Here is a 24812-nt window from a genome sequence, read left to right on the forward strand (position 1 = left end):
GGACCAGATGCCATGATCATCGTTTTCTGAATGTTGAGCTTTAAGCCAACTTTTTCACTCTCCTCTTTCACTTTGATCAAGAGCCTTTTTAGTTGCTCTTCACTTTCTGCCATAAGGGTGGTGTCATCTGCATATCTGAGGTTATTGATATTTCTTCCAGCAGTCTTGATTCCAGCTTGTGCTTCTTCCAGCCCGGCGTTTCTCATGATATACTCTGCATAGAAGTTAAATAAGCAGGGTGACAATATGCAGCCTGATGTACTCCTTTTCCTATTTGGAACCAATCTGTTGTTTCGTGTCCAGTTCTAACTGTTGCTTCCTGACCTGCATATAGGTTTCTTTAATAAGTAAATATTTTGAAATTTTGTTTTCCTTTCTAATATGATAAATTTCAATAGAAAGAAAACTCACTGTAAAACCAAAAGTCTTTGTTTTTATAGTATACAAGGATCTTAAGACAGGAAATTTAACAATCACTGTCCTTTAGGATTTATCGTCTTGTTCATTTACTTTCACTATCATGATAAATTCTTGACTCTTCCATACATTTTGTGTTTATCCTTTATGCCTTAAAAATTATAATTTTATTTTTAATCAAAATTAGTAGTATACATGTTTTATTAGATGTTAATTATTTTTATTGTAGACTTAATTCATATGTATCTTACTTTACAGATTATAAACACAAGAAAACAATATAATATACAGATTTCTCAACTAACAGAAGAACTTTCAGCCCTTCAAATGGTATGTTAGAAAACTATGTTGACATTTTCTTCTGAATATTGCTTATTTTAAAGGTCAAGATCACATTATTGAGCATCCATTTATTCAGAAGATAGTTATTAATGCAGGGACTGAGCTAGATGCTAGGAAAAGAAAAAAAATCAAGATAAACATACTACCTGCAATCTTGGAACTTATGGTCTGGTAAGAAAGATGGATGACATTTATCATGTTTCAATATGATTACCGTTTTTGGACGAAGAATGCACAGGGTACTGCTGAAGCATCCAGGTGCAGTTGCTGCCGTGTGCTGGGTTCATCCGAGAGGTCAGAGAAAAGAAAGTATACACAGCACGGGGAAGGAAGGAAGGTGGTCTTCCAAAGAGAAATGCGTACTGGGGGATGGGCAGGCAAAGAAGGAAGAGGAAAGAGTACTTGTGGAACTCGAGGTGGGATTAAATGTATAAATTTAAATTTAACTCGAAGATTTGATGAAGTGGAATTTAATAACTTTGTCCACAGGGGCATAAAAGTAAAACAGTTTACAGAGATTAGAAAGACTGTCATTTCCAGTTTTGCAAACTCATCCTTTCTGAATCTCTATGTCATTTTTAATCTTTCTTAAAAAATTTATCAATGAATTATGTCTGGTAATAAGTGTAAGACATCACATATGCCTTCTTTTCTATCTCCTTGTCTTCGTTCTTGCTCCCTGCCTTCCCTTCTTTGTCTTTCTCCATGGAAGTCTTATCTTTCCAAGTAGCTTGTAAGTACTTCACAGTAGCAAAGTCTTATGCTTTCCTTTCTTTTCTCCATTACTTAATACAGTATTTTGCACAATATATTTTCAATAAATAGTTACTGACTAATTGATATTTTAACACCTCTAAAAGAATGATCATATTTTTCTACATTCTAGTCTAGGATTATTTAATAGATGTAAACTCTGGAGGGACAAGAACATTATTTCTTTCTATTTAGAAATAGATACTATATAAAGTCTGCAGAGATTTTAAAAATAATTGATAGCTGTGTAACAGAGCAATATAAACTCACTTTAGAGTAAAAAAGAATTATAATTTCAATGTGTCTTAAGAGATGCTTCTTAGGATTTATAGTAAAACATTCATAACTCATAACTAGGTGGATTTTTATAAAGATATTAAATATTATCTGATATCATATTGGTTTTGTGAAAAAAGCTGTACTAACTGGAGTTTTTTAAAATATTAAGCACTTAGAGGTATGCTTGAAGTACGACATGTTCAACTACTTTAAAAAACACATTTTCTCGGAAACTCAGACTGCAGTTTGAGGCGTAATAACCTGATGCTGACTATTGATTTCTATTCTTCATTACCGGTTTTACCCTTTATGCTATAAAGATGAAGATAGGGAAGTTAACCATACTTTAGGTAACCCGACCTAAGTTATGCATGCAGGAAAGAGAAAACCTTATATTTTAGGGTATTGTGCAGACTTTTTGGATAGGCATCACTGACTCCATGTACATGAGTTTGAGCAAGCTCTGGGAGTTGGTGATGGACAGGGAAGCCAGGCACACTGCAGTCCATGGGGTTGCAAAGAGTTAGACGCAACTGAACTGAGCTGAAGAAAAGATCAGAGTCAGTTTTATCTCAAGCCATGTACCCCCTTTAAAGAGCAATGTAACAGAGTTTCTCTTGAAATACTCAAGGTTTTACTTCTGCCAAGTAGCAGAGGTTTTTGTTAATCTATAGCAAATAAGGTAAAGGATTGGTTATAAATTCCCAAATTCATACAGGTAATTTGAGACATTCATTATGATCTTTTTTAGAACCATGATCATGGCCTATATGATAATCAGTGTGATATTGATTCTCAATATTTATTGAGATTGTCTTTATGATACACTTTGGGGGTATGATTTTGAAAATACTCCACAAATACTTGAAAATTTTTCTAGTATCATTTGGACAAATTTCTTGTCCAAAAGGTAGGAATATTGGTGGTGATTAACAGCAGATACCTGCAAAATTTTTTAGACCAGTGAAACTACTCTATATGATACTATAATAGTGGATATATGTCATTATAAATCTTTTCAAACTCAAAGTATACAGCACCAAAATTGAACTCTAAACTATGGACTGTAGGTGATAATGATGTGTGATGTTGGTACATCAGTTTTAACAAATGTGCCGCTACCATTGCAGGATGCTAATAATGGGAGAGGTTATCTATGTATGATGGAAGGAAGTATAGGGGAAATCTGTAACTTCCCCTCAGTTTTACTGTGATCCTAAACTGCTCTAAGAAATAGTCAAAAAACCACTATGAGGTACCATTTCACACCAGTCAGAATGGCTGTGATCCAAAAGTCTACAAATAATAAATGCTGGAGAGGGTGTGGAGAAAAGGGAACCCTCTTACACTGTTGGTGGGAATGCAAACTAGTACAGCCACTATGGAGAACAGTGTGGAGATTCCTTAAAAAACTAGAGATAGAACTGCCTTATGATCCAGCAGTCCCACTGCTGGGCATACACACCGAGGAAACCAGAAGGGAAAGAGACACGTGTACCCCAATGTTCATCGCAGCACTGTTTATAATAGCCAAGACATGGAAGCAACCTAGATGTCCATCAGCAGATGAATGGATAAGAAAGCTATGGTACATATACATAATGGAGTATTACTCAGCCATTAAAAAGAATACATTTGAATCAGTTCTAATGAGGTGGATGAAACTGGAGCCTATTATACAGAGTGAAGTAAGCCAGGAGGAAAAACACCAATACAGTATACTAACGCATATATATGGAATTTAGAAAGATGGCAACAATAACCCTGTGTACGAGACAGCAAAAGAGACACTGATGTATAGAACAGTCTTATGGACTCTGTGGGAGAGGGAGAGGGTGGGAAGATTTGGGAGAACGGCATTGAAACATGTAAAATATCATGTATGAAACAAGATGCCAGTCCAGGTTCGATGCACGATACTGGATGCTTGGGGCTGGTGCACTGGGACAACCCAGAGGGATGTTGTGGGGAGGGAGGAGGGAGGAGGGTTCAGGATGGGTAGCACGTGTATATCTGTGGCGGATTCATTTTCATATTTGACAAAACTAATACAATTATGTAAAGTTTAAAAATAAAATAAAATTTAAAAAAATTTAAAAAAAAGAAATGTAAGTAGTAGCTTTAATGTTTGTAACCTTGGACCCTTGAGTTAATTGTTTTCTTGTTATAGCCCACCACACCTTTGCCCTATAGGAATGCAACTTTATCTAATGGTTTTGGAGGGTGGCGCCTGACTAATCACCTTTAGAGAAAAACAAGTTTTCTTAAGAAAGGGTCTTCAAATGTTAACAGGCCTCCAGGCCAGAAGATGATGTAAATCACCTAAACTTTTGCATATGATAAGTTTGCAGGAAGAAAGCCTGGCTTACTGCTGACTCTACCCCTTCCCCCATTATCCTCTATGCACAACTTAAGGTATAAAAACTACTTTGGAAAATAAAGTGTGGGCCTTGTTCACCGAAAAAAAAAAAAAAAATTTCATGAGATGGGTATGAACATAAGCGAAATCCAAATTTGTACCACAATACTACCTTTTCATCTTAGCTACTTACTACATGAATGTTATCTTACACAGTAAGTTCTCTCTTAATAAAAGATAAACTTAGATTAATTATCTGATTTATTTTAGAAGCTTTAAAAACATTTTTTAAGCTTTTTACTTTGTATTATGGTTTCAGGTGAACAGCGAAAGGACTCAGCCATAATATACATGTATCCATTCTCCCCCAAGCTCTCCTCCCATCTAGGCTGTTACATAACAGTGAGCAGAGTTCCATGTGCTATTCAGTAGGGCCTTATCCATTTTAAGTATAGCAGTGTATGTTGTACTTCTATAAAATATAATTATGATAAAGATAATAATTGAGTATTAGCAGTGTGTTGTCAACAAAGCAGGTTCATTCATAGCATAATGGTAGGAAATAACCATACCCATTCTCAAAACTAGAGAATAGCTGTGAAGAGCCATTGTTAGAATGATTGTTCTTAGTTTCAGTCTCATTTGCAAAACTTTAAATTGTATTGACTATTGATTAGCTTGTTTGATTTTACTGATTAAAATCTTTCAAGCCAGTAACCTGGTACTCTGTGACCACCTAGGAGTGTGGAAAGGAAGGGACATGTGTATACTTATGGCTGATTCCTGTTAATTGTATGGCAAAAACCAATACAATATTATAAAGCAGTCTTCCTCCAATTAAAAATTAAAAAAAGGAAAACTTTCAAGCCAGAAATGTTTTCTGTTCATGTTAATAAAATGTTTTACTGTATCAATTTGCTGTTTACAAGTTTTGCAAAAGAAAATTAACCATTGTAGAATTTATATATCCATGTATGTTTTAGGCCAGAGGTTATCCCTATGGTGGTGTGCCACAGTCTAGTTCTGCTACCTTTTTAAAATATGTGATAAGAGTATATGAAAAGGAAAACTAATATGAGAAAGCAGTTTCATTTATTTCTCCCTGGAATCCATCAACCTCTGTATTCCATCTAGTATGTTTACCTAGACCTCCCTGGCTTTCTATACCAAAGTTGATTTCTCTAATCCTGAAATAGGTAGCTTTTGATGATTGAGCTTTTTTTAAAAAAAATAATGAATATGATCTTCTTATATAGATAGTGTAAGTGTGATATTTCTATTATAAACAAATTGTTTTCCATTTTCCCCCATTTTTCTTAAGATTTTACAAATATGTTTATTTAAAATATGATTTGAATTTATAGGAGTGTGCTGAAAAACAAGATCAAATTGAACGAGCCATCAGGGAGAAAAAAGCAGTGGAAGAAGAACTAGAAAAGGTAAAAAGAAAAAGGAAAAAATAACTACCTAAACCCAACTGCAAATATTCAACATTACTGTCTGCTTTCATCATACTATCTACTAGCAACCCCTATATTATAAGTATTCTCCTGGTGAGTTCTTTTATTTGCTTGGAGTATTTTCAGAATCTGCATTTGAATACTGATATTGCCTATATACATTTCTTTATAAGAGTGGCCGCATTTTTTTGAACTTTTTTATGATGTAACTGTATTCCTTGCTTAGACCACATCCCAATATTAAATTTTATTTTGTCTTTCTTTTTTTAAAATTTCTACCAACTTTTACTGGGTATAGGCCATCTGTAAACATAGCAGGTATATATAACCAAAAAATTATAAATTGCTATGATTTTTACCTTTTAAAAGTACAGAATTTTATTCATAGTTTGGGAAGAATATTTACCCCAGTGGCATTTGAGAAAGAATGTTGGAAGAAGTCTATAGTTTAAAATTTACTTCTTTCTTAGATAACTTTTTTTTAATTAGCAGCAAATATTCCACTCTTTTAAAATACCCTGTGGGTAAAAAGGCTGCTGAATTTGATTCAGCACATACTGTGTTTTAGGTGCTGCATTAGGAACTTTCATAGAGAAGTTAAGTAACTTGTCCGATGTTAAAAAAAAAAAAAGCAAATGGTAGACTCAGAGTTTGAGTTTCAAAGAAGAGCTATATAGCATCAAAAACATGTGATATATCTATATTATTGATGTAAAAAGATTATTAGAACATCAGATAGTAAAAGAGTAATTTACAAAGCAGAATATAGTATATAATCCCATTTGTGGGGGAAAATAAGACATATGCATGTCATTCAAGATAGGCTGTTCATGGTCACTGCTCCTGCAAGATTGATCCCTTCTGAGTTCCCCTCTGTTGTGGAATAGGAATAGATCCCATTTAGATTGCCACCTGCCAGAAGGGTTTGGGATGAGTTTTTTAATATCACATGGCATAGGTTAAGGAGTAGGCTTTATTGGGGAAATGTAAAACCTATGAGACTAAAGGCAACAGATAAAGAAAAGTCACAGCTTTCTCTTCTTCCACTGTTCTACAGATAGGCATGCTATAGTCAGAATGAATAAACACTGGTTCTGAAGTATAGGTATGTATTTTACTAGCAGGACATTGACATGCTGATACTGTCTTTTTGTAGAGCAGGAGTAACAGAGCAGTCTGGTCAGTGGGAAAAGACATTGGTTACTTGGCCAAGCAGTCTGGATTTGAAGAGTACCTCTGTGTAGGGTTTGTCTGAAAATGTGAACTGCCTCACATCTGGAGACCTTGCAGTTCATGGAATGTTATAGCCTCTGTGTTGAAAGGTTGTTGTTGAATCACGCAAATATACCGGGATTCTTGGCCCCCGGAGGAGAAGAATTCAATCCGGGGCTGGAGACGAGGCTTGATCGCTCAGAGCTTTTGTGTAATAAAGTTGTATTAAAGTATAAGGGAGATAGAGGAAGCTTCTGACATAGGCATCAGAAGGGGGCAGAAAGAGTACCCACTTGCTAGTTAAATGAGGTTACATAATCCAAAGAATGTCTGGAGGTTGTAAAGACCTCATCAGACCTACTCCCATAATTTACATTTTAAGATAACACTGTCCTTAGGCAAGATACATCCTTATAAAGACCGGGTCTACTCCCATAATTTAAATTTTAAGTTAACAGAAGGTTGAATCCAAAGACTGTCCTTAGGCAGGATACATTATTGTTATACAATCCTAAGGAATGTGGAGAAAGAAAAAAGTTTGTCCTTTCTTCCTCCTTGATAATTCCAGACCCCTCTCTCCTTGGGGACCCCTAGACTCCCTATCAACCTGCCTAGGAAATGACTCTCTCAGTGTCATAGGTGGAAGCTTAGTCTCATAGGAAGCAGAACTTGGCTACAACCACTTCTGTTGGGGAAGGGGAAACCTCCATTTCAGCTAAATCAGGGTCTGGTTAACCTAGAGTGAGATTCTGGAGTTACTTTCAGATAGTTCTCACTACACCACAGCATGTATCTGTACTTTTGAATATAGCAATACAGAATTGTCCTGAAAGTGTTCATCAAAGAATGAAAGCAATTATCTCCAAGTGGCAACATTTAGAGTATTTTTTAATTTTAGCTGTTTTCAATTTCTTACTAACATATTAAAACTATTTGAATAGTACATTGAATAACTTTAAAAAATAAACAATTACTTTGTATATCAGTTTTCAGCATTTTATTTTGAAAATGTGAGACAACCAAAATTAATTATCGATGTATTATAATGTTATAGTGAGAACAGATGAGCACATCATGAGTTTTTATTTCTTACCATTTATTTCAGTTTCTAAACTGTGTAATTTCTTAAGATAATTTCTTTCTGCAAAGTAATATACACATAAGCCTCTTGTGCAGATTTACCGTGAAGGCAGAATTAATGAAAATGATTACAGAAAACTAGAAGAAATGCACCAAAGATGCCTGGTTGCCGAGCGTTCAAAAGATGATCTTCAGCTGAGACTTAAGACAGCAGAAAATAAAATCAAACAACTTGAAATAAAGTAAGTTATTCTTTTGCATTTTCAGAACTCACACAATTTTTGACAGATTTTTTAGTTTTTTTATAGGATACATAATTATATCTTATGTAGAAAAAAAACTTTTAGCATTGAACAGAATTTTTTTTTAAGATTATTTTTGAAAGCTAATTTCTTCGTAAAGAAGAGATACAGTACTGAACCATTTTATTCTAAATTTCTTGTTTCTGGCAGTTAAATAGGATGTTCATAAGATCTTTTTTTTCATACTGACTATACAGCTCTTACAGCAGCTTGTTTATAATTAGTGCTTTTATACTCAGCTTAGAGGTATTGAATATTCAATAATTCTCATTTTTATTTATTGTCTGTTAAAATGATAAATTTATAATCTGGCATATCCATTCTGAGTATTCCTCTACCTTACCCCCATCCAGAGTATTACTTAATATATTAAAACTTACTTAAGTTGCATGAAATTTCAATCTCTGTTATAGGGTATGTTTAATGTATATTTTAAAAATAAAATAAAGAGGAGTGATACCAGCAGTATGGCAGAATAAGAGGTCCCAGCCCATTTCTCTCACAGAAACAAATATTTAACAAGCATCCATAGACAAAAGTGCCTTTAGGGGAGCACTGAGATCCATGTAGGAGGTTGTAAAACCCTGGTGGAGCCCCAAAATGAGGAGGCAAGCCTGCATACCAGTGGCAGGCCCTCCAACTGTGGTGTCATCTACGGACTCAAAGCAACCCCATCTTCTGTGGACTTGGCTCTAGCCCTGCTTGCCCAATCCTGCACCTAGCCCCTTCCCAAGGAACCCTTCTGGGTACTCTTCATCAATAGGCCTGCTGACTTTAGACCTGACTGTGGCCCCCGGAGCACTCCTGTTTACGCAGCTGCAGTTCCACTCTCCCGCAGCCTGAACTAATGCTGCCCACCAGGAACCAGCCCAGTAACCAGACGGGAGAACTAACAGACCCACCACACCTGATTGTTCCCCTGGTAACAAGCTGCCAATCATTGATGTGACTGCAGATCCAGCAAAAGCCACACTACATGGATCCAACCCCATTCTACCACAATCTGAGGCAGTCTTATGTGGCCAGGAATGCACCCAAGGCAAGCAGAAGCTCATGCCTGTAGATGCCCCCATTACAGGACCACCAGCCTCAGACTTGACTGAGATCCCTGAAGCAGTCTGTGACCCAGCTCTAGTTTCTCTCTACCACGGTTGAGAAGCAGTGTGGCCTGCCCATAAACCAGCCCAGTGACATGATAGGAGCACCCTGAGAATCCTAGTAGGTATAACGTCTGACTGCACCCCTGGTTACAGCTCTGCCAGCCATGGACCTGGCAACAACCACATGACATGGTCTCAGTTCCACTTAGCTGAGAACCCAGAGTCAGTCCCATCAGTTCTGGGACAAGGCAAGAAAAGGACTTTAGCTGCCAAAACCAGTCTAAAGACTGGAAGAGGAGTCTGCTCCTTCAAATGCACAGATGGCAACAAAGAGCCAAGCAAACATGACACCACCAAAGCAACTAATAAGACTCTAGTAATCAACCCCAAACAAATGGGGATCCATGAACTTCTTGACAAAAAATTTAAAATAATTGTCTTAAGGTAGCTTGGTGAATACAGATGGTTAACTAAATGAAATCAGGAAAAAAACAACACATGGACAAAATGAAAATTTTAACTAAGTGAAACCATAAAAAGAGAACCAAACAAACCCTGGAGTTAAAGAATACAATGAAATTCAATAAAGCACTTTATCAGCAGACTTGATCATGTAGAAGAAAAATCGGCTAACTCAAAGATTGGTCACTTGAAATCAATTCAGTTAGAGGAACAAAACAAAAAAGAATGAAAAAGAGTGAAGAAAACCTACATGATTTATGGGACACCTTGAAGTGAATCAGTATTCACATTATGAAAATTCTAGAAGGAGCAAAGATGAGAAAGGGTAGAAAGTTTATTTAAAGAAATAACAGAAAACTTCCCAAATCTGGGGAGAGTAATGAACATCCAGATCCATGATGCCCAAAGAAGCACAAATTAGGATGAACATCAAGAACTTCACTTGACACATTGTAATCAAAATGTCAGAAGTCAAAAAAAAAAGAGAATTTGAAAATAGTAAGAGAAAAGAGACTCATCACATGCATGCTGCTGCTACTGCTAAGTCGCTTCAGTCGTGTCCAACTCTGTGTGATCCCATGGACTGCAGCCTACCAGGCTTCTCCGTCCATGATGGGACTCCCCAAATCCCTGCATAAATCTATCAATGGATTTCTCAGAAGAAATCTTGCAGGCCAAGAGAGAGTGTGTGGCACGGTATATTCAAAGTGCTGAAAAACAACTGTGAACCAAAAATACTATATCCCGCAAATCTGTCCATCAGAAACAAAGTAGAGATAAAAACTTGCCCAGACAAGCAGAAATCAAAAGGGAGTTCATTACCACTAGACTTATTATGCAAGAAATGATGAAGGGAATTTTTCAGGTTGATGGAAGGACACTAATTAGCAACATAAAAATGTATGCAAGTATAAACTTTTAGTGGTAAAGGTAAATATATAGTCAAATTCAGAATACGCTAACACTGTAATGGTGGTACATAAAAAAATTTTTAACTCTAGTATAGAAGTTACAAGATAAACATTTTTAAATAGCAATAGGTACAATAATGTGTTAATGGATATATTATATAAAAAGATATAAATTATACACCAATAGTAAAAAATATGAGAGAAGTGAAATTATAGAGATTTTTATGTGATTGAAGGCAAATTATTACCAGCTTAATATAAACTGTTTCCTATAAGCCTCATGCTAATCAACAAAGAAAAAGTGTGTACTAAGTATACAAAAGATAAAGGAATGAAAGCAGAGTACAAAAATCAACAGGAAGACAACAAATAGGAGTGAAGGAACCAAGGAACCACAAAACAGAAAAGAGTTGACAAGTGGCAATACTGTTATGCCCTTATCTACTAGTAATGACTTTTAATGTAAGTGGATTGATTCCCCAGTCAAAAGACATAGGCTCAGTGGATTAAAAATCAAGTTCCAACTGTATTCTGCCTACCTGGGACTGATTTTAAATATGAAGAAACACACAAACTAAAAGGTAATAGGTGGTGAAAGATAGCCCATGCAAGTGGTACCCAAAAGACAGCAGAGATGCCTTATATAAGGCAAAATAGAATTTAAGTCAAAAATTGTCACAAGAACCAAGACAGTCATTTTATAATGATAAAGGAGTTAATTTGTCAAAAGAAAAGTCGTAAAACTATATGGACTCAAAATCAAAGCACCTAGGTATAGTAAAGCAAATCTTAAAAGAACTGAAGGGAGAAATAGAAAGCAAGCAATAATACTAAGGAACTTCAGTACCCTACCTTCACTAATAGGTAGATCATCCAGACAGAAAATCAATAAGAAAACAGCACATTTGAGCAATGCTAAAGACCAAATAGACCTAATAACTTTCTATACAATGGCAACACAGTGCATGTTCTTCTCAAGTATACCAAAACATTCTCCAGAATAGGTCATATGATAGGCCACAAAAATAAATCTTAGCCAATTTAAGAAAACTAAAATTATATTGGGTATCTTTTTCAACCAGTGATATGAAACTGAAATGCAATAACAGGAGGAAAACTGAAAAATTAGCAGAACAGGTGGAAATTAAATAACACACTCCTGAGCAACCTGTGGGTCAAAGAAGAAGTCAAAATGGAAAAAGAAAATATCTTAAGACAACCAAAGATAGAAACAAAATATACAAAATGTATGGGATGCAGTAAAACCAGTTCTTAGAGGAAAGTTTACAGTGATAAATGTGTACATTATGAAAAACATCTAAAGAACCCAACTCTACACCTAAAGAAACTAGAAAAGAAGGAAAAGCTAAGCCCAAAGTTAGGGAAATGACAAAGATTAGAGCAGAAACAAATCGAATAGAGAGCTGTGCTGTGCCTAGTAGCTCAGTCGTGTCTGACTCTTTGTGACCCCATGAACTATAGCCCACTCAGCTCCTTTGTCCATGGGGATTCTCCAGGCAAGAATACTGGAGTGGGTTGCCATGCCCTCCTCCAGGGGATCTTCCCAACCCAGGGATCAAACCCAGGTCTCCTGCATTGCAGGAGGATTTTTTTTACCTACTGAGCTACCCAGGAAGCCCAAGAATACTGGAGTGGGTAGCCTATCACTTCACCACAGTATCTTCCCGATCCAGGAGTCGAACCGAGGTCTCCTGCATCATAGGTGGATTCTTTACCAGCTCTGCTACCAGGGAAGCCTAAGAAAAGAGAGAAGACTCAATAAATAAAAATCAGAAATAAAAGAGGAGACATTACCACTGATACCACACAAATACAAAGGACTATAGGAGACTACAGTGAACAAAGATACATTAACAAGTTGGACAACCATGAAAAAATTGATAAATTCTTACAAATATGCAACATTATAAAAAATTGAAAATCTGAACAGACCAGTTACTATTAAGGAGACTAAATCAATAATCAAAAACCTCCTTGGATTTTTTAAAAGTTCAGAACCAAATGGCTTTACTGATGAATTCTTCCAAACATTTAAAGAAGATTTAATGTCAAACTCTTTCATAAAATTGAAGAAGAGAAAACATTTCCAAACTAATTTTACAAGGCCATCATTACTCTGATACCAAAGCAAGACAAACATACTATAAGCAAATAATAAGCTAATATCCTGGATAAACATAAATGCAAAACTCCTAAAAAATAAATACAAACCAAATTTAAGAGTGTATTAAAAGGATCATAGTGGGATTAATACCTGGGATGCAAGGATGTTTTGACATATACAGATCAATAAATGTGACAAAAACTGCATTAAAGAATAAGGTATGAAATTCATATGATCATTTCAATAGATATAAAGAAAGCATTTCACAAAATATAGTATCATTGATGATTAAAAACTCTCGACAGATTAGATGTAGACAGAATGTACCTCTACATAGTAAAGGCCATTTATAACAAGCACACAACTAACATCATACCCAGTGGTGAAAACCTAAAAACTTTAATAATCATGAAAAACATAGGAGTGCCCAGTCTTGCCAGTTGTATTCACCATAGTACTGTATGTCTTAGAGAAATTAGATAAGAAAAAAAGTAATAAAACATCTAAATTTGAGGAGAAGTAAAATTGTCTTTGTTTATAGGTGATAATGATCTCATATTTTGAAAACTGGAGACTCAGCGTCAAAGCCATTAGAACAAATACACAAATTCAATAAAGCTTCAGGATACAGAACCAGCATTCCACACTCAGTTGCATTAGATGCAACTGAACCAGCAGCAAACTATATGGAAAAAAATTAACAATTCTATTTACAGTAGCACCAAAAAGAATAAATTACTTAGAATGAATTTATAACCAAGGAAATGAAAAATCTGTAAACTGAAAAACACTGAGGAAATAATTTAACAGTCACAAATAAATATAAAGGTGTTTTTATAAATTGAATGAAATAATAATGTTAAAACATCCAAACTACACAAAGCCATCTATGGAGTCAATAAAATCTGTATCAAATTCCAATGGTGTTTTCACAGAAGTAGAGAAAACTCCTAAAATCACATTGAACTTCTAAAGACCTGAAATAGCCAAACCATTCTGGAACAAGGACAGCAACAAAAACTGGATGCGTCATGCGTCCTAATTTCAAAATACATTATGAAGTTTTCGTAATCAAAACAGTACAATGCTGGTATAAAACAGTATATGGTTACGGCACAGAGTGGAGAGTACAGAAATAAATGCATACGTTTGTGGTCAGCTGATGTTTGACAAGGCTGTCAAGAACACACACAGGGAAAGTATAATCTCTTCAATAAACGGTGCTAGAAAAACTGGACATTTAGATGTGGAAGAAAAACTGGACCCTTACCACACACCATATACAAAAATCAGCTCATAATGTATTAAAGGCTTAAATGTACATTCTGAAATTGTGAAACTGCTAGAAGGAAACAAACGGGAAAAGCTTCTTGACACTGGTCTTGGCAGTGATTTTTTTTTTTTTTTTTTGGCTATGACCCCACAAGTACAGGTAACAAAAGCAAAACTATTCAAATGAAGTTACATCAAACTGAGACCTTCCTACACAGCAAATAAAATAGTCAACAGAGTACAGAGACACTATGGCATAGGGAAAAATGTTTGCAAATAATATACCTGATAAGGAGTTAATTTTCAAAATATATAATAAACTTGAACAACTCAATGGCAAAAGAAAAAAAAATTGGGCAAAGGATCTGATCAGATTTTTCTCAGAAGATGACAGAGCTAAGCAATAGGTATATCAAAAGGCACTTATCATCAGGGGAATGCAAATTTAACCCACAGTGAGGTATCACCTCATACCTGTTAGGATGCCTATTGTCTAAAAGACAAAAGATACCAAGTATTGACAAGAATGTGGAGAATAGGGAACCCTTCTATCCTGTTCAGTTCAGTTCAGTCGCTCAGTCGTGTCCGATTCTTTGCGACCCCATGAATCACAGAACGCCAGGCCTCCCTGTCCATCACCAACTCCCGGAGTTCACTCAGACTCATGTCCATCGAGTCAGTGATGCCATCCAGCCATCTCATCCTCTGGCATCCCCTTCTCCTCCTGCCCCCAATCCCTCCCAGCATCAGAGTCTTTTCCAATGAGTCAACTCTTCGCATGACGTGGCCAGAGTACTGGAGTTTCAGCTTTAGCATCATTCCTTCCAAAGAAATCCCAGGGCTGATCTCCTTCAGAATGGACTGGTTGGATCTCCTTGCAGTCCAAGAGACTCTCAAGAGTCTTCTCCAACACTACAGTTCAAAAGCATCAATTTTTCGGCGCTCAGCCTTCTTCACAGACCAACTCTCACATCCATACATGACTACAGGAAAAACCGTAACCTTGACTAGATGGACCTTTGCTGCCAAAGTAATGTCTCTGCTTTTGAATATGCTATCTAGGTTGGTCATATCTTTCCTTCCAAAGAGTAAGCGTCTTTTAATTTCATGGCTGCAATCACCATCTGCAGTGATTTTGGAGCCCAAAAAAATAAAGTCTGACACTGTTTCCACTGTTTCCCCATCTATTTCCCATGAAGTGATGGGACCGGATGCCATGATCTTCGTTTTCTGAATGTTGAGCTTTAAGCCAACTTTTTCACTCTCCTCTTTCACTTTCATCAAGAGGCTTTTGAGTTCCTCTTCACTTTCTGCCATAAGGGTGGTGTCATCTGCATATCTGAGGTTATTGATATTTCTCCCAGCAATCTTGATTCCAGCTTGTGTTTCTTCCAGTCCAGTGTTTCTCATGATGTACTCTGCATAGAAGTTAAATAAGCAGGATGACAATATACAGCCTTGACTTACTCCTTTTCTGATTTGGAACCAGTCTGTTGTTCCATGTCCAGTTCTAACTGTTGCTTCTTAACCTGCATACAGATTTCTCAAGAGGCAGGTCAAGTGGTCTGGTATTCCTATCTCTTTCAGAATTTTCCAGTTTATTGTGATCCACACAGTCAAAGGCTTTGGCATAGTCAATAAAGCAGAAATAGATGTTTTTCTGGAACTCTCTTGCTTTTTCCATGATCCAGTGGATGTTGGCAATTTGATCTCTGGTTCCTCTGCCTTTTCTCAAACCAGCTTGAACATCAGGAAGTTCGTGGTTCACCTATTGCTGAAGCCTGGCTTGGAGAATTTTGAGCATTACTTTACCAGCATGTGAGATGAGTGCAATTGTGCAGTAGTTTGAGCATTCTTTGGCATTGCCTTTCTTTGAGATTGGAATGAAAACTGACCTTTTCCAGTCCTGTAGCCGCTGCTGAGTTTTCCAAATGTGCTGGCATATTGAGTGCAGCACTTTCACAGCATCATCTTTGAGGATTGCTGTTAGTGGGAATGTAAATTAGTGCAACCACAATGGAAAACAGTATGGAGGTGCCTCAAAAAATTAAAAGTAGAACTACCGTATGATCCAGCAATCCTATTTCAGAGTATAGATCCAAAGACAACAAAATGATTGTCTCAAAGAGATATCTGCATTCCCATATTCATTGCAATCAGTATTATTGACGATAGCCAAGGTATTGGGATAACCTAAGTGCCTGTTGACAGAAGAAAAGATAAAGAAAAGGTGTGTCTGTATGGGAATGGAGATATATATTCTCTAGGAATCACCTCCTTTCTCTTTTATTTTCTTACAAATAATTTGTTGAAAACCTGGGTTGTTTGTGTTGTAGAGTCTTCTCTACCCACATGCATTATATCATTTCATTTACCTTGTTTCCTGCCCCATGCATTTTTAAAAAAATTAGATCAAGAGGCCTGATCTGATTCAGCTTTGACTTTTTTGCAAGAATTGTTTATAAATGGTAGCAATTTGGACTCCCGTTTGGAGGCACATAATGTGTTGTTATTTTTGATCTTAGCATGTTTCTGATTTGAGCATCATTTGAGGATCATTATCTGGATCCATCATTTTATTAGGAACTTTATTAGCCAAGTTTGAGACAGGAAAAAAGGAGCTACAAGTATTACGGCAGTAAAGGATCTTATATATTTCCTACGACATCCAATGACTAGGGAATGTTCATAGTACTTGATTACCTGGGATTGAAAAGATGGAAATTTTAAAAGATAGGAATAAAAATTAGCAGTATGTTGAAACAATATACATGTTTGGAGGTCTTGTCCCTCAGTAATCCATTGTTGAGAAAGTTCAAGAAATATAACCTGTTTAAACTGTGATAAAATAAAATAAGTTTATACAACTAGCAGTTTTTTTTTTAATTTGAATTGTCTTATGATAATTCATAATTTAGTATAGTCACCAAATGTCTTCTACAGAGTTGATTGATGATTAAAGGAGTTTTGATTATTACCTGTCCACCTTCCTCATCATTAGCTTTCGTTTGTCCTCCTGAAGTCCTTGATTCTCAGTGTTAGTAATACTTGGAAAGAGGTTTCACGTTGACTTCCTTAGTGAGTGATAGCAATTCAGTTTTCTGTTATTAGTTAAGATTGCTAAATGGAGTATATTTGGTTGGTGTAACATACATTGTAAAACCGCACAGTTTAAGTCTACAGTGAAGATAAATGACTCAGAACAAAGAAAACAAGTCTGCAGTATAAAATATGGACAGACTTCTTGACGTCTATTCCAGATCATTAAGTTTAAAGGTTCTTTTTGTTTTGTTTTTTTAATCAGTTCCTCGGAAGAGATATCACGTTGCCAAGAAATGATTCAGAAACTTCAAAATATATTGGAGTCTGAGAGAGAGAACTGTGGATTTGTCAGTGAACAAAGGTTGAAACTTCAGCAGGAAAATGAACAGTTACAGAAACAGACTGAAGATTTGAGAAAGATTGCTCTCGAGGTTCAAAAAAAAGCCAAATTAAAGGTATATTCAAATCTAATTAGAATTAAATGTGTACCTGTGAAATTCAAAATATAGAGAATATTTACAGAGACCTATTAAAACATTTTTAAGACCTCTTTTTTTTAGTTTTTGCCTTCTCATCAGATAGCACTAAATCATAATGCAGAGCATTAACCAGTCTTTTCTGTATTGTAGAACTTGGCAAGCATACTTGAAAATGATTGCTTTCGCTATCCACACACAAAAAAATGCTTTTCCAACCATGAAATGCACTGATATTCCTGCCAAAGCAATTTAAGCAGTGCTAGCAAAACTATAGATAACTTTACGGACTGCTGTCCTCTTTTCCCTCTAAAATGTGCTGTACTCAGTCGCTCCGTCATGTCCGACTCTTTGCAACCCCATGGACCTGCCAGGCTTCTCTGTCCATGGGGATTCTCCAGGCAAGACTACTGAAGTAGGTTGCCATGCCCTCCTCCAGGGGAGCTTCCCAATCCAGGAATCATACCGTCTCCCGCATTGAAGGTAGATTCTTTACCATCTGAACCACCTAATAGCCACTCAAAAATAGAGCTCTTAAAACTGGCTCTGCAGATAATGGTACATCAGTATGCTCTGAGAAGTACTCATAGGTAGTCTAAAAATTCCACTCCAGGGAAAAGGCAAGGGACAAAAGTGTCCTCTGGAAAAAAATTCCCTTTTCTCTCTCCTCCCCACCTGCTTCTTTCTCTAATGCTTATATGATTTGGCAGTAGGGACGTGATAACCTGTTTGAGGGAGTTTCAAGCACAGGTATCACCATCAGTATGTTGCCTGCCTTTCCCCATTCTGTGTGACTTTTGTAAAAGTGGCATTAACTCTTTTTTTTTATTTTAGTTGACCTTATTATGTTTCATTTATATATAAAACATAGCTATTTATATTAAATATATATGCATTTTGAATACTATTTAAAATTTTTTAAAATTATTTAGAACTGTATCAGTTGATTGTATTTGTGTCTGGGGTGCGAAGGGGGAGTCCTTAAAAGTGGCGTTTACTTTTTATGAGAAAGGTCTGTGTCTTCCATTTTCATAGTAAGGACATGGGGCGGTAGCATTAGTGTTTCACTTGGTCTTTCACTACTGTGAGGACTCATAAGAAGCCACATCCCAACCTAATTCATATCAGCGTATTTTACTGAATGCCTCGTATTGCAAATGTCAAACACTGTGGCTATTTATAAAAGTAAACTGAAAAAGAGACTCTTACATACCATACAAAGAAGCTTGTGCTTTTTTGCTTTAATCTGTGAGGAATCTTTGAAAAACAAAGGGGAAAAATCACACTACCAGGTATCAAGACTTGATATAAAGCTATACTAATTAAGACTGTGTAATCAACAGAATAATCAACCTGATCAATAGAACAAACAGAATCCAGGGACAAACCCAGTTTTCATAATCACCTCATTATAACAAAGGCACCACAAAAGTTCAGAAGGGAAATAATTATCTTTACAATAAATATTGTGACTTCAGCTCAGTCCATATTTTTAAAATAAACCTTGATCCTTATATCACACCATTTATTTAAATTAATTTGAGCTGCTTTATAGACCTAAATGTGAAATATAAAATGATGGAGCTTCAAGGAGAACCTTCATGATCTTGGCTAAGAAAGAATTTCCTAAACAGAACAAAAAGAGAGCTAATCATAATGAAAAGGTAGATGAATTGGATTTCTTTAAAATTAAGATTTTTAACTCATCAAAAGGGACACCATTAAGAGAGTAAAAAGTAGAAGAAAGTATTTATAATACATACAACCAAAAAAAAAAGACTCATATCTAGAATATAAAAACTTTTACCAGTAAATAATGAAATAGTAAGAAAAAAAGTTAATCAAAAGAAAAAAACAGACACCCCATTTCCAAAAATGAACAAAAGAATTAGTCTATAAAAGAGAATACATGAAAAAAAGTTCAACTTCATTATTTACTGTGGAAATATAATTAAAACTATAATGAGGTACTATAGCATGCATACCAGAATGACTAAAATTTTAAAACCTGACAGTATCAAGTGTGGACAAAGTTGTAAAAAATCCAGCACCTTCGTAGGTTATTTTTGTTATATAAATTGGTACAGCCACCATTTGGTAGTATCTTTTTAAGTTGGACACACATACTATGCCAAATAATAAAAATGCTAGCTACATACCCAGCTGGTATCAGTGCTTGTGTTCATCAAAATATGTGTACAAGAATATTCATAGAAATTTTAATCTTATCAAAACACTGGAAATAATTCAAATGTCCATCGATGTGAGATGACATAAATTATGGTATGTTCATATATGGAATAGATGAAAAGAATGAACTGCATCTATAAGCAATGGCAGATGAGTCTCACAGACATAATATTGGAAAAAGAAGCCAGACATTAAAAAACTTACAGTATATTAATTTCATTATATGCAAATGAAGAACAGGCATAATTACCTATAAGGATGGGATCAGAATAGTGGTTGCATTTTCGGTGGATGAATACTGATTGGAAGGGCACATAAGAGAGCCAGTTTCTGAGGTAGCTAAATCTGGGTGGTGATGCTTATATGTCACTATATGTATAAAAATTGAGTTGTACCCTTAAAATTCATGTTCAATATGTCACTGTAAGCTAGAGAGAGGTAAATCTTGGCAGAAGAAGGTAAGTAGAATTATAGATCAAGCAGGAGTGGCTATGAATTTAATGATTATGGAAACTAGGCAATAAGCATATAGGGATTCATTGTAAAGTTTTTCTATTGTGTATATGCTTGAAAGTTTCTATATTGAAACATTTCCATAATTTAAAAATGACAGTGTACTTTGAAAAAATCTTAAATTTTCTTATTTTTAAATGTCATATTATAAATTTCATATGAATTAATAACTAAAAACTGTTAGTGACCATATACAGCATTAGTAGGAAATGAAGTTGAATATTTAACTGATAGATGGGAAAGAACTTTGTCAGCAAAACTGAAAAATGGGAGAATTGCAAATAAATAAATATATTGATAGATTTATATATAAGGTTTTTGTTTTTGTTTTTTTTAATTTTATTTTGTTTTTAAACTTTACAAAATTGTATTAGTTTTGCCAAATATCGAAATGAATCTGCCACAGGTATACATGTGTTCCCCATCCTGAACCTTCCTCCCTCCCCATACCATCCCTCTGGGTCATCCCAGTGCACCAGCCCCAAGCATCCAGTATCGTGCATCAAACCTGGAATGGCAACTCATTTAATACATGATATTATACATGTTTCAATGCCATTCTCCCAAATCTTCCCACCCTCTCCCTCTCCAACAGAGTCCATAAGACTGTTCTATACATCAGTGTCTCTTTTGCTGTCTCGTACACAGGGTTATTGTTACCATCTTTCTAAATTCCATATATATGCGTTAGTATACTGTTTTTAAATATTTAAAACAACTTTAAAAATATTTTAAAGAGAAATAACTGGATGAAATAGTTTTAATAAATATGACAGAAGACAAAGATCATACAAGGAGCTTTAAAAAATATGAAAAAATTGTAACCCAATAGGGAAACATGTATGAGACATGAGCAGAATTCACAAACTAAGAAAAACAAATTGCTAATAAACAAGTTTTTTAAAAGTTTAAACTCTGTATTAATTAACTACAAAGTTGTCAGTTTGAGTGAATGTGCAGCTGCAGTTGTAAAATGGTACACATTGAGAATGTATAAAATTTAGTCATAATAGAATAATTACAGTGTCTTATAATTTAAGGAAGTTCATTGCAACATTATTTGTAATAAATTAAAAACAACCTATCTAGAAATAGTTAAATTATGGTACATTTATAAAATGCTGTATTGAGTCATCATTAAAAATCACGTTTCCAAATAATTTATAATGTGTTTGTATTGTTATGTCCTAAGTATTTTTTAAAATGAAAACTAAAAATAAAAATATATTTTAAAAATATTTTAAAATATTTTTAAAAATATATATATGTATTTATATATATTGTAATCCTGTATCCACTAATCTCAATTTTAAAATTCATAAATAACAATGATGTAAAAGTTAGAGGTAGTTATCTCTCTGAGTTGTAGATTACAGAGACTATATATTTGTCTTTTTAATTTTTTAATATTTTGCATAATTTTACAGTATACTTGTGATTTGGGGATTGGGTTCTTATAATGGGAGAGAAGGGAATGCATGAATTTCCCCTACTTGATACTGCATTTAGTCTATCTTTAATTCAGAATAATAACTGATGTTTCTTGGAAAAACAAAAAGAAAGTTTTCCTACCAGAAATGCTCCCTTTATGCCAAGTCTGCATGTAGCTTAAGAAAAGAATCATTGGTGAATAAGGGACTGCTGCTAAGTCACTTCAGTCGTGTCCGACTCTGTGCGACCCCATAGACGGCAGCCCACCAGGCTCCCCCATCCCTGGGATTGTCTAGGCAAGAATACTGGAGTGGGTTGCCATTTCCTTCTCCAGTGCATGAAAGTGAAAAGTCAAAGTGAAGTCGCTCAGTCATGTCTGACTCTTAGCGACCCCATGGACTGCAGCCTACCAGGCTCCTCTGTCCATGGGATTTTCCAGGCAAGAGTACTGCAGTGGGGTGCCATGGCCTTCTCCAAAATAAGGGACCGCTACTGCTGCTAAGTCACTTCAGTCGTGTCCAACTCTGTGCGACCGCATAGATGGCAGCCCACCAGGCTCTGCCGTCCCTGGGATTCTCCAGGCAAGAACACTGGAGTGGGTTGCCATTTCCTTCTCCAAAATAAGGGACTAGATAGCTGTAATTCTATTTTATGGAGGAGGGCTGTCAGATAAATTGCTTTGTAGCTGATTCCTTCTTTGACAACATAAGAATCTAGTACTACACTTTGCTGCTTTTCTCCCCCATGAAAAAGTGTGGGATCTTTAGGAGCCAGAAAGATCAAAACAGTTGGTTATTCAGAGGGCAGTTGGTTGAGAACCATAACAACTTATTTTATGAAGTTTTCATTTGATCTTAAAGCCACTACCCAGTTTCCTCTTTTCCTAACTCCTTCCTTCTTTCTGCAAAGGATCTACATATCTTTGTGGTCTAAATACTCCTCATAAAAATATAAAATTAGGAGATGGTTAGTTTTTAGCAATCCTGTCTACATGAGTGAATAGTTTTGTGCAAAGGAAGGACACAAAGGAAGAGGGGAAGGAGACCATAAATCTGTTTTTCCGACCCTGCATTCTGAATTGAATCATTAGTAAGACTTTTGTTTTGAAGACAGAGTTGTCTTGGCCCTTATCCATCCTGCATCATTGCAGACCTGTCCAGTTTAAGTCGGAACTGTGTCAACTGAAGGATCTGGGGTTCATTCAAAGACTGAATTTTAATACCTTTATTATGATTCAGACACTGAAGATGTAATAGTAAACGAAAAAGACATAGTCCCCATCCTTAACAACTTATTATTTGCATGGAGGTAGGCAAACTTTAATTGTATCTTTGCAAACTAGTAAATGCTCTTTAGGAAAAGCATAGGACACTATGAGAGCTTTTTCTAGATAGATAGTAAGAGAATTTCCCTGTGGGAGCAATAAGTTAGCTAAGTTCTAAAAGTTGAGTAGAAATAACTAAGATAAGCAGGAGGGGAAAGATTATTCTAGTCAAAGGGAGCATGTAAGAAGATCCAGGAATGAGAATGCATTGTGACAGAAACAAAGAGAAGGGAACAGTAGTATAACACAGTCTCATAGAATTAGGTAGAGAGCAGGTTATCATGAAGGACCTTGGAATAAGGCTTGTCAAGCTTGTCAAGTAGAAATGGGGAGTTAACTAGGCAGGAAGAGTGATAAAACTATGTAGATTTATAGATCAGTTTTTAATACATGATGTATGTGAGAGAGACAGAGGCAGAATTAAATACTTCCACCTAAGATATCAGAACCGTGGCTTCTCCAGAGAAAGTGGAGATCGAGGCAAGGAAGGATATTCAGTTCAAAATTTGTAAAATTCAGTAATTTAAAAATGTTTTAAATAGAGCAGAAGTCACAGAGCCTCAGGAGGCTTGCCCAGGAGTAATACGATACAAAATTAATAAATCCAAGGTAGTTTTTCCAGTGCCAGTGTTTATAAAGTCAGTCTTGTACTTGTGTACCATTTGAGAAAGCAAGTTTAAGAGATTTAGGAAGTGTGCAGCATTGAGCAGAAGTAACGAGGACAGAATGTTTGTAGTTTTCCCCCACGAGCCATGAGTTTAGCTGTTGTTGAGTTTTCTTTGTTTTTTGAATCAATAAAATTGAGGCTTCTTATTCATTCTTTTTTCAGTTTGAAAGTAGTCATATTTAATAACTTACTAGAAGCCATTCCAGCTGTGACCATTTTTAAAGTACATTTCTTTAAAATATCACAAGATAGGTGTTCCTTATAATATTTCTTGAGTGTAGCAAGATACAGATAGCCTGAGAGTAAAAGAAATTGTTCTAGTAACTACTTAACTATTTTATCAGTTGCCTCAAATATGGTAATAGGTAGTTTCATTCTAGATGTATATGAAAGCAGACAGTTCATTACATACATTGGGTACTTTAGAGCATTCGGGTTAATTCTCTCCTTGAACCTCAAGTTGAGAAAGCTTTAGGGTATCCAAAGAGCATTTATTCATATGTTCATTCTACATTAAGGTTTTTTTTTTTTTTACTATAATAACATAAATAACCTAGAAATAATTGAAGACATTTACATATAACTTTCTGAAAAGCATTTTAGTCTTTTCTGGAGGGGAGGGGAAATTGTCCGTGTATACCATAACTGTGGTAGTAAAGGAATTCCCGTATATAATTTTTTTTTTTAACTTTACAAAGCTCTTTGAAAGAACCTGAACTTTAGTATATAAATCAAAAGTGGCTTGAGGAGCCTCTCAGAGGAGCTTTTGATGAACACGTCAGGGTGCTGGGAGCATGGCATACTTGGAGAGGGCTTGGAAGCTCTGCACACCCCCTACCATCCTGTACCTTGTTGTGTATCTCTATTCCATCTGGCTCTGCTGGAGTTGTATCCTTTATAATAAGCCAATAAACATCTTTTTGTGTGTTTTAAAAAACATAAATGGCTTCAATTTAAACCCAGCTCTCAGTTACTAAGAGCATGAACATTTATTGTCCATCCAGGCAGCAAAAGTAAAAATAGATCATGAAAGCAGGTTTATATTAGTGGTATGTTTTTTTCCTACTGTCATTTCAAGGTGTTGGGGAAAGTGTT

General features: G+C 35.6%; 1 protein-coding gene across 3 annotated transcripts in view; it reads left to right on the forward strand.

The window, feature by feature from the left end:
* SCLT1 (sodium channel and clathrin linker 1) overlaps positions 1 to 24812 on the forward strand; it is a 230296-nt gene that overhangs the window by 141941 nt on the left and 63543 nt on the right. For all 3 annotated transcript variants that reach the window (XM_010860232.1, XM_010860233.1, XM_010860234.1), the window contains 4 exons: positions 676 to 747; positions 5515 to 5589; positions 7999 to 8144; positions 17379 to 17571. In XM_010860232.1, coding sequence (XP_010858534.1) covers positions 676 to 747; positions 5515 to 5589; positions 7999 to 8144; positions 17379 to 17571 — 486 coding nt within the window. The remainder of the gene's footprint in view (positions 1 to 675; positions 748 to 5514; positions 5590 to 7998; positions 8145 to 17378; positions 17572 to 24812) is intronic.

The sequence above is a fragment of the Bison bison genome, unplaced genomic scaffold, assembly GCF_000754665.1.
Source record: "Bison bison bison isolate TAMUID 2011002044 unplaced genomic scaffold, Bison_UMD1.0 scf7180017864465, whole genome shotgun sequence".
NCBI lineage: Eukaryota > Metazoa > Chordata > Mammalia > Artiodactyla > Bovidae > Bison > Bison bison.